The sequence below is a fragment of the Salminus brasiliensis genome, chromosome 18, assembly GCF_030463535.1.
Source record: "Salminus brasiliensis chromosome 18, fSalBra1.hap2, whole genome shotgun sequence".
NCBI classification, from domain to species: domain Eukaryota; kingdom Metazoa; phylum Chordata; class Actinopteri; order Characiformes; family Bryconidae; genus Salminus; species Salminus brasiliensis.
This window is the reverse complement of record NC_132895.1, coordinates 34,241,798-34,253,293: the sequence shown is the minus strand read 5'-3', so window position 1 is coordinate 34,253,293 and position 11,496 is coordinate 34,241,798. Positions and strand designations below refer to the sequence as shown.

Sequence of the window (11,496 nt, the reverse complement as noted above, 5' to 3'; positions counted from 1 at the left end):
AATGAATCATTTGATGTATATAACCTTTGTAGTTTTTATCATTTCATTTAGTTTAATCATGTGTATTTTCAGCTTTTCATCTGAACATTTATTCCTAGTAATTATGATCAATTTATTCATTAATTCATCATCTGCACTTCTGCAATTTGATGTTGTTTTAACATATCTAAAGATATATTTAAATTTCCCAAATATAATTTGGTGAACTCTATATAAGACAATAGATATGGAGGTAGAGAACCCCTGCTTATTTATGATTTTTTTTTTATTTAGTTTATCGTATATTTAAAGAAGAGATTGAGAAAAAAAAAATGGCCAAAAAAAAATATAACCCCCACATGGCACTTATAAATGATACAGAAATAAGTGAATTAACTGATTTAGTATGATATTTCACAGTGTCTGCTTTCCCTTTCCTTCTTAACTAATGTAATATGAACTAATGGGGGTGGTGTAGTAGTAGTTACTACGCCGTTGGAACTTACCTGGAGGTGTTGTGTCCTTCTCGTGGCGAGTCCCGATTTCCAGGTGTGTGTTTTACTGGATGAAAGTTAGAGAAGCATGCTGAGATGGATGCACTGCTGAAATTGGTTTCTCTTCTGAATTGACCTGTTCCACCTTAAATGGTGCAGCTGTTTCATTCTGCCACCTATACAGTTGCAGGGGAAAGTATCCCACCCCTATTGCTATTTAGGTTGATAGGTGTATCAGCAAATATAACAAGTGCTTTCTCCAACTTCTAATTATCAGGGGGGGGGTAGTTTTGTTTGAAACTGCTGCACCATTTAAGTCAAAATCTTTAACTAATAAACCTTTTAGTGAGAAAGACACTTTTGCCCACATCTATCTCCATGAACTGTTCCTTCCCTATTCTGACAGCTTTTTAGGCTCTAAATAACCCAAATAAAGGTACATGTTTCTAATAAAGCTCAAGGTAGGTGTTTCCACAATCTTTTTCACATGTAGTGCTAATTTATCTTCAGCGTGGGTCCAGCAGTGTAAGCTTTAATCATTCCTGACTGCAAGCAGACAGCTCAGTGTCCTCATCTTTGATTCCTTAATCAAATGATTCACCATGAAAATTAAAGCTCTAATACCTGTAGTGTTTCTCCACTCTGGATTCCAAACCCATTCAACACCAACACCATCCAAACTCCACCCAAAACAGCTGTGCAACACAAGTAATTGGCCAAACAGCCAATCATGTGAGCTAACTAGCTAATCAGCTAATATGAAACCATGGGAAAATATAAAGACACAAGAAGATTAGCACTAAATTAAAGGTTACCGGGGAAACTATGAGCAAAACAACACTGTAGCTGCTAGCATTAGCTTTTTAGCTCTCTGAGATCAACAAGAAACTTCTGATTTGTAGCGCAAATGTTCAGATCCCTCCAAATCATCCATTGCTGCCCCCTGGTGGCCTGGGGTTGAAGACCAGCCTTTCTTTAAATACTATATATCTTGTTTTGGTGGTCCAGTTAAAAGCGAATGTAGTCTGAGGCAGGCTACTGATCTTAAAGGACCAGAACGTGGCTAGCTGCGCTAACCCAACATTTCTACAGGCTATTTAATGTTATTTACAGCTATTAGGAACAGTGTTTCTGGGGGCGCACTTCTTGGCTCATTTTAGTGAACTTTCTCTTTACCACACTGCAACTCTAAAAGGGATTTATTAATGAGCGGAATAGCTTAGGCTAAGACAGGCTAACCCTAGCCAACAGGATCAGCTCAGGCTAAGACAGGCTAACCTTATTTAACAGGTTCAGCTCAGGCTAAGACAGGCTAACCTTATTCAACAGATTTATCTCAGGCTAAGACAGGCTAACCTTATTCAACAGGTTTAGCTCAGGCTAAGACAGGCTAACCTTATTTAACAGGTTTAACTCAGGCTAAGACAGGCTAACCTTATTCAACAGATTTAACTCAGGCTAAAACAGGCTAACCTTATTCAACAGATTTAACTCAGGCTAAGACAGGCTAACCTTATTTAACAGGTTTAGCTCAGGCTAAGACAGGCTAACCTTATTTAACAGGTTTAACTCAGGCTAAGACAGGCTAACCTTATTTAACAGGTTCAGCTCAGGCTAAGACAGGCTAACCTTATTCAACAGATTTATCTCAGGCTAAGACAGGCTAACCTTATTCAACAGGTTTAGCTCAGGCTAAGACAGGCTAACCTTATTTAACAGGTTTAACTCAGGCTAAGACAGGCTAACCTTATTCAACAGATTTAACTCAGGCTAAAACAGGCTAACCTTATTCAACAGATTTAACTCAGGCTAAGACAGACTAACCTTATTTAACAGGTTTAGCTCAGGCTAAGACAGGCTAACCTTATTTAACAGGTTCAGCTCAGGCTAAGACAGGCTAACCTTATTTAACAGGTTCAGCTCAGGCTAAGACAGGCTAACCTTATTTAACAGGTTTAACTCAGGCTAAGACAGGCTAACCTTATTTAACAGGTTCAGCTCAGGCTAAGACAGGCTAACCTTATTCAACAGATTTATCTCAGGCTAAGACAGGCTAACCTTATTCAACAGGTTTAGCTCAGGCTAAGACAGGCTAACCTTATTTAACAGGTTTAACTCAGGCTAAGACAGGCTAACCTTATTCAACAGATTTAACTCAGGCTAAAACAGGCTAACCTTATTCAACAGATTTAACTCAGGCTAAGACAGACTAACCTTATTTAACAGGTTTAGCTCAGGCTAAGACAGGCTAACCTTATTTAACAGGTTCAGCTCAGGCTAAGACAGGCTAACCTTATTTAACAGGTTCAGCTCAGGCTAAGACAGGCTAACCTTATTTAACAGGTTTAACTCAGGCTAAGACAGGCTAACCTTATTTAACAGGTTTAACTCAGGCTAAGACAGGCTAACCTTATTTAACAGGTTCAGCTCAGGCTAAGACAGGCTAACCTTATTTAACAGGTTTAACTCAGGCTAAGACAGGCTAACCTTATTTAACAGGTTTAGCTCAGGCTAAGACAGGCTAACCTTATTCAACAGGTTTAGCTCAGGCTAAGACAAGTTAATTAACAAGTTTAATTAAGGCTAGTAGCTAATAGTGGCTAACTAGCTAATAGTGAAGCAGGGTGCATGCTGACTGCCTGAGGGTCTTTAGCAGGATTGTTAGCAGTTCAGAAGATAGCATTATCTGCTACACAAGTAGATGTGTTTGTAGGTGTGTAAAAGGGAAGTGATGTCATGAGCATTCTGCTTTGCTACTGCAGTGCTAACGCTACACATTGCAGGGTTCTCCATATAATCTGAGTTTAATGTTCTGATCTGCAGGTTCAGGTTCTGCTCTTGTTCTGAGTTGATGATGCTGGAATGAGAACATTGCTCTGAGAACGTCTTCAGCTCAGTGACCTGCTGAGTGACAGTAAGAGAAGTGGGGGAACTGTGTACTAACTGCACTAGATAGGTTCTAGATAAATGCATTCCAGAGAGGGTGTGGTGTTTGAGTTCTTCACTCTTTCCAGATGTTCTGATGATCCTAAAGCTGCTGTTCTGTTTCAGGAACCTGATTTCTGGATCTTCACCCCGTCCTGAAAACTGCCTGGTTCCTCATCTGTGCTGAAGAGTCCAGTCTAGAAGATCAGCCTGAGCCCTCGTTTATCTGACCTCCTGCCTCTGTGATTACTTCCCACAATGCAAAGCTTCCACAGCTTCATCCACTATTTTACCACATGACACACCCTTTCTGAACATATTTGCGTATATATTTGCGAGAGTGTAGCCAATCAGAAGAGCTAATTAAGACGGTTGTTTAAAAGGCCTGTGATGTGAGCGGTGTTCTCGATGACGGTGAGGATTAAAAAAAGAGGAAAATCTGAGATCTTTCCACCGCGATTAAGACGATTGGTATTGCAGACCAAGTAGCAGCACCGGAACCAGAACCTCCATTTTAACTAACAGATTTATAAAGTTCTGTATGGCACATGACAGATAAGGCATTTACAACTGGGGTTCACACTGATGGTGACCTTTGGTCAGTTCCTGATTGCATAATGTGGGAATATGCTAATTAACTGAGTTACCATCAACGTGAAGCATGGAGCATCAAGCTAAGATGGACGGGAGAAGAAGTGACCTATATTTGACCGTTTGGGGGTCAGATTCAGGAGGGTGAGCAGTGAGCAGTGTTCTCGATGACGGTGAGGATTAAAAAAAGAGGAAAATCTGAGATCTTTCCACCATGATTGAGAAGACTGGTACTGCAGAGTAAGTAGCAGCATCGGAACCAGAACCTCCAGTTTAACTGGTTCCAAAAAATGGTGGGTTTTAATTTCTTTTCCTTAATTTGGTTTATGAACTGTTCTATTGCGCTCATACACCAGGTGACAGTGTAGTGCCCCCAGCACATGCCAACATCTCATTCTCTTTAGGGCCTGGGGAATTTGCTGACCCACAGTGGATCAGTGGCTCCCTGTGGCCCCACCCACCAAGGGGCAGAGAATGAGTAAGGGTTAGCCAACATGCCCCACCTCTTTCAGAGAGTGGAGAACATGGCATGTCAGCAGAGATATTATAACTCTAGCCCCACCCACAGGAGGCAGGGCTTGCAGCATGCCAGTATTGGGTTCACTCCAAACCCACCCACACTGAGTGGAGAAGAAGGAAAAAACATTCCCAGCCCAGATTTATAAAGTTCTGTATGTTATATAACAGATAAGACATTTACAACTAAGGTTCACTCTGATGGTGACCTTTGGTCAGTTCCTGATTGGAAAATGTGACAAAGCCTGAAGCATCAAGGTAAGACAGGTAGAAGCAGTGACCAAAACTGCAGGAGGTGTGGTAAGCTCCTCCCACACTGCACCCATCTGCAGCATCTGCATATATCTGATGATATATTTTCATCCATCTCTACAGAGTGTTAATAATTATGACTGACTGCAACGGTCTGCTTCCCTTTTTTACTGGGGTTCACAATATACAGAAAAAAATCGTTACTGCCTCTAAAGCCAAGTTGACAGCGTGGGGAAAAAATCCCCTTAGACATACAGTAACTGACACTGAAGAGCACTAATTAAGCCTGAACTGTGAACCCAGTATAGGGCTGTATTAGACCAGTCACTCCTAAATCTAATAGAAAGTCGTCTTGCCTGGACAGTAAAGACAGTTACCCCAACAAAAGCAGGATAATCCCTTGATTTCAGAAGAAGCAATGAATGGGTGGGTGACCCAATACTCTTGTCCATATAGTGCATGTTATCTGCTCCCTCCTGTAGTGGCAGGAAGAAAGTCAATGCTTCAAAACAAGCAAAATAGGCTTGAGTCAACACGGACAGTGGACTCCTGAAAAATTAAAGGGTGTTCTAAAACATTTGATTGGTAGTGTAAGTAACTCATCATTAACTGGTAATAATCTGATCATTAACTGGTCATTTAAGCATGTAAAACCAGAACTCTACAGTAATATTCTGGCTTCCCTCAGACCATGACTTTGTAGATCAGATTTAGACACTTATTACAGCTGCATTTTACCATTCCTACCTTCTCCTTCATTATTGAGCTTCAAACGACTGCCTGTTCCACATGTTCAGGTCTCCAGGTGTTTGTGGTGTGTGTGGAATAAATGAGATTATAATATGTATAGGAGATGGCTCGTGTGTATGTACAGTCATGCCCGAAAGTATTCATACCCCTGTCAAAGTTTGACTTAAATTTACTTTTATTTAACCAGAAGTTATATTTTTGCCTGGAAATGACACAGGCATCTCCCAGGAGATAACACGATGATGTACAAGAGGCATCATTGTGGGAAAAAATATTTCTCAGCTTTTATACACATTTGAACAAAAAGTGGCATGTCCAAAATTATTCATACCCTTCTCAATAATTAATAGAAAAGCCTTTATTGGCTATTACAGCAATCAAACGCTTCCTGTAATCGCTGACCAGCTTTTTGCATGTCTCCACTGGTATTTTTGCCCATTCATCTTTAGTGATGAGCTCCAACTCTTTGAGGTTCGAGGGTCTCCTTGCCATCACCCTGATCTTTAGCTCCCTCCACAGATTCTCAATTGGATTCAAGTCAGGACTCTGGCTGGGCCACTGCAAAACATTAATGTTTTTGTCTGCTAACCATTTCTTCACCACTTTGGCTGTGTGTTTTGGGTCGTTGTCGTGCTGAAATGTCCACCGGTTCCCAAGGCCAAGTTTCTCTGCAGACTGCCTGATGTTGTTGTTGAGAATCTTGATGTATTGCTCTTTTTTCATGGTGCCATTTACTGCGATCAAGTTCCCTGGTCCATTGGCTGAAAAACACCCCCAAAACATTAGGTTCCCACCACCATGTTTGACAGTGGGGATGGTGTTCTTAGGGTTGAAGGCTTCTCCTTTTTTACGCCAAATGGTGCACACATCATTGTGGCCAAACAATTCAATTTTTGTTTCATCTGACCATAAAACAGAACACCAGAAGTCTTCTTCTTTGTCCAGATGAGCATTTGCAAAGGTCAAGCGGGCTTTTGTGTGCCTTTTCTGGAGAAGTGGTGTCCTCCTTGGCCTGCGTCCGTGGAACCCAGCAGTGTGCAGTGTCCGTTGAACTGTCTGCCTTGAGATGTCGCCACCAGCAGAGTCCAGATTCACCAGGGTGGCCTTGGTGGTGATCCTTGGATTTTTCTTCACCTCTCTCACTATTCTCCTGGCCAGCACAGGTGTCACTTTTGGCTTCCGACCACATCTTCTGAGATTTTCCACAGTGCGGAACTTCTTGTATTTTTTAATAATACTTTGCACTGTAGCCACTGGAACTTGAAAACATTTTGATATGGCTTTATAGCCCTTTCCTGACTTGTGAGCGGCCACAATGCACAGCCGCAGGTCCTTAGTGAGCTCCTTTGTCTTAGCCATGACTGTCCACAAACCAACTGCAGAGAGCTGCTGTTTTTCTCCTGTTGAGTTGATTAAAACAGCTGTTCCCAATGAATCAGGGTAATTAGGATGCTTTAAAACAGCTTGGACTATTTGGAATGGTATAGAACTTTGGATTTTCCCATATACTGTGACAGTTTTCAAAGGGTATGAATAATTTTGGACATGCCACTTTTTGTTCAAATGTGTATAAAAGCTGAGAAATACTTTTTCCCACAATGATGCCTCTTGTACATCATCGTGTTATCTCCTGGGAGATGCCTGTGTCGTTTCAAGGAAAAAATATAACTTCTGGTTAAATAAAAGTAAATTTAAGTCAAACTTTGCCAGGGGTATGAATACTTTCGGGCATGACTGTAGCTGTGAGAAGGTCGTAATGCAGATGAATGGGGACTAAACCTTTACTCAGAGGGCTGTGTGGGCTGGGTCCCTAAGAGAAGTTACTTCTAATTAACTGATACATAATTAACTTCTAATAACATATATACATATATATATATACATATATACATATACATATATACATACACATATATATATATATTCTTTAAATGTGGCTATTGGGTCGAGAGAAGACATGTCTTTTATTGTTTGTGTCCTACCTGTATCTAAAATGACTTAAATTCCCTCTATCAATTTAAACAGACACCGCAGCAAAGACAAATGTACTCTCGGTGCCGCCAGGCAGAGTGTGATTATGCTCTGTAGACATATATATATATATGTATATATATATATATATATATATATATATGTATGTATGTATTATTATTAAACATATATGTATTACATTCACATAACGCTGATAGTAGCTCATATATTCTCAATGATACAATAAATGTGTAAAACACAAAGCACGGAAAGGAAACGCAAGGTAAAAGGTATTAAGTATTAAAAAAAATAATATATATATAAATATTAAATGAATATTTTAACAGTAAAATATTAGCTTGACAAAAAGATATGACCTAAACACATGACTTTATCTCTTAAACGACTTTTACTACTATACACAAACCAGGAAAAAGATGAAAGCGTGGGGGAAACCCCTTTATACAGTATACAGTAACTATTACTGACACTGAAGAGCTCAGATAATTAATCACCATTAGGTGAGGTAATCTAGAACCAAGTGTTTCACAGCAAACCCAACAAATCCCCACTCTGAGTCTGATCATCTAAACTGTTCAATTACACAAATAATCTGGTGTTTTTGTGTTATTCTCCCTCTTATTTATCCTCCACAACCTTTAAGATTAGATTTTTACAATTAAGCTTGTTAGTTCGTTAATGTTGCATCCGTACACTTAGCTGATTTGAAATGTCGATGCTACATCAACAGTTGAGGATTTACAGTCACTAGTCCAAATGTTTGTGGCCACCCTTTTGGTCTACATCATGTAACTCCCGGCCTAAAATGGATGCCCACTCCCAGTCCCTGGAGTCTGCACAGAACGACCTCTAGTGTAGCTTCTGTGTTACTACGTTATTCAAGCATCAGATTAGTTTCATTAGTAACCTCTGAAAACTGGAGAGCTAGAGCTGCTGTCAGCTTGTGTTTTGTGTGGAGGAAAAGAGGAGGAACACTGATAAGATTCTGGGTGGGAAAACTCTAGTGCTGTTGTATAGTCATTTAAATTATATTTTTACATACCACCCCTTTATCCCTCATTCTGTATATGTATACATTCTACATATTTTTTTAAATACCACCACATGCACAATAACCTGCAAATTGTTATAGTCATTTCTATTTTACACTTAATGTAAATTATACTGTATTTTGCACTTCTTGTGGGATGCAACTGCATTTCACTAGCTTTGTACCTGCACTCTAACAATGACAATAAAGTTTAATCTAATCTAATTTAATGCTTCTATTACACCCTACCTCCAATTAGCAGGGAATTAACAAAACAAAGATTTATTTTAACATCAAATCAACACACAATTTATTGACATTTCAACACCATCTGTGTTTCTAATGGCAATATATATATATATATATATATATATATATATATATATATATATATATATATATATATATATATGACTATGCACAATACACAATCAGAGGAATCAGACATGGAGTATTACAGAGAACAGAGGATCCCTGGGAGGGATCTCTGGGCTAGTGTCCTTACTGACTCTTCTTCTGTTATTTTACCTGCATTCTTCATCGTAAATCTGATACTTGGTGTTTGTGCTTTTCTTAAGGCCCTGGATCTTTCAGTCCTCACTTTTGAACTATGGCCGGCCACTCTGACTCACTTTACCATGACCCTTGGCATTCTGAACTCATTTCTGGACATCTTGACTCACTCCACTATGTTCCTCAGCACCCTGACGAGCTTTTTTATCCCCCACATTGTGGGGCGTGTCTTGTGTTGTGTCTTTGCTTCTCCAAGACCAAAGCGAGGAGAACCCAGAGAACAATTTTCCAAACTTCTTTAGTAAGGATTCATCCATTCTGTAATTGAGAAATCAGAGCAAAATAATGAATGTTGTTGATAAAAAAAAAGATCACCCATGTCTATTAATGCATTCATCATTCACACAGTGCAAATGTCAGGAGGCGGAGCTAAAAAGCTAATGAAGTTAGAAGGCATTAGGATGACCTTTCTGTTTATCTGGAGGATGAATTACATCATATCAGATACATTACTCACTAACACCTGAATAAACCTCATGGGGATGGTTTTATATAGATCTGAGGAACCCTTTTTCTTTATGTACTTGACTATATTGTACTACGTAGAACCCTACGTAGAGTTTTTCCTTGCCACTGTGGCCTGTGGCTTGTTCACTTAGGGTTACAGGTTTTATTTGTTTTACTGCTCTTTTGCTGTACAGCATCCGGTTGTAACAAGCAATATACAAATAAATGAGATTTGATTTAGCAAAAAATGCATTACAATTTTCTCTTTCACCTCATTGTGTGTTAATGATTACATATTTGGCATAGCTTAATTTTTTATTGTTGTCCGAGTTTTCTTACCTCAGAATGCATCCTGAATCCTTCAGTACTTCAGCGAGCTCTTTCACTGAGTCTCCCAGTTTATTCCCACACAGATCCAGCTCTTTCAAGTGTGAGTGGTTTGAGCTAAGAGCTGAAGTCAGAGCAGCACAGCCTTTCTCTTCTATACTGCAGTCTTTAAGCCTACAGACAGACAAGTTCTTTATTTTGTTATTCATAACATGCAATAATGAAACAATGTGCAGTTCATGCTACAGCAGATAAACATTATTATTTATTTAACATTTTATTAATTAATAAAATATGTAATAAATGAAACTTTATTTCATTATTATAACAATAACAATTCACAACACTACAAACTCTACATTTGTGATCTCAAAACACTGCAGTTCAAATAAAGCTCTATTCAGTAAGTTTCATCACATGTCTATTCATAATAAAAACTAGTCACTTACAGTAGTTTCTGTAGTTTACACTTCTGATTCTTTAGTAGAACACAGAGGTCTATCATTCCTGAGTCTCCCAGTTTATTCCCACACAGATCCAGCTCTTTCAGGTGTGAGGGGTTTGAGTTTAGAGCTGAAGTCAGATCTGCACAGCCTATGTTTGTTAAACTCATAACTAGCCTACAGAGAGTGAGGGGGAAGTGAAGAATATTATTAGAATGCAATAAATATTGTAAATATTACAAGTGTGATTACAAATATCACAAGCTAATAATACATTTGCAGACATTGTACATACATGAATTAATCAGTATCAGTGGCACAACACCTTTAGCCGACTTCTGCTTTTTTTCCCTTTATAAGACAGTAAAACTCACCTCAGTTTCTCCATTTTACACTGATGATTCTGCAGAAGACTGCTGAGCTTTCGCATTCCGGATTCTTCTAGTTTATTCTTGTTTAGATCCAGTTCCTTCAGGCATGAGGGGTTTACAATCAGAGCAGATATCAGATCAGCACAGTCTTCACGTGTAATACTTTTTGTTTGATACAGCCTGAGGAGTGAAAAAGTAGCAACAGTCCCGTTATTTGTGTTTAACAAACAAACTATTACTCCAACAATCCTCTCTAATCCAAGAGCTGTTGACGTCTGGGACTTGTGTTCCATGAAGTTTGATCAATAAAACTGATAAAGAGCAGAACTAATATGGTCACCTGCATTCAGCAAATGCTTCTTCCGTTTAGCCCTGTTTTATTTCTCACGGTTATCAGCTGACCTCTTCTTCATGGGAAGGTCTGCTAATGATATTATTATTGCTGTACTTCTACAATGTTATTTTTAACTTTTCCTTTATCTGGTGGCAGTTCTTGGTGTATCAATCAGTGTCTTTGTAGGGTGTTTCAGTTCAAATCTAATATGCATAGAAAAATCTTGTCTATATAACCAGCTTATAGTCTACTTCATTAATCCAGCTCCTTACGTGAGTTTCTGCAGTCTGCAGTGTGGATCCTCCAGGAGAGCAGACAGCTGATCCACTCTGATCTCCTTTGGTTTAGTCTGACTCAGATCCAGCTCCGTCTGCAGTAAGGGGTCTTTACCCAGCTTTTGTTTAAAATAAGTGTAGGCTTCTTTTGCAGCATCACTTTTCAGCAGTCTGGAGAGAGAACATCAGAACAGTCT

At 39.2% G+C, this 11,496-nt stretch overlaps 1 protein-coding gene across 1 annotated transcript in view; it reads right to left on the bottom strand.

Annotated features, from left to right (window-relative positions):
* Positions 1-8,828: 8,828 nt before the first annotated feature.
* Positions 8,829-11,496, bottom strand: part of LOC140538943 (uncharacterized) — a 65,061-nt gene continuing 62,393 nt past the window's right edge. Inside the window, exons 29-33 of the mRNA XM_072661503.1 lie at positions 11,297-11,470; positions 10,694-10,870; positions 10,326-10,496; positions 9,889-10,050; positions 8,829-9,360 (exon numbers count right to left, since the gene is read on the bottom strand). Coding sequence (XP_072517604.1) covers positions 9,189-9,360; positions 9,889-10,050; positions 10,326-10,496; positions 10,694-10,870; positions 11,297-11,470 — 856 coding nt within the window. The 3' untranslated portion in view covers positions 8,829-9,188. The remainder of the gene's footprint in view (positions 9,361-9,888; positions 10,051-10,325; positions 10,497-10,693; positions 10,871-11,296; positions 11,471-11,496) is intronic.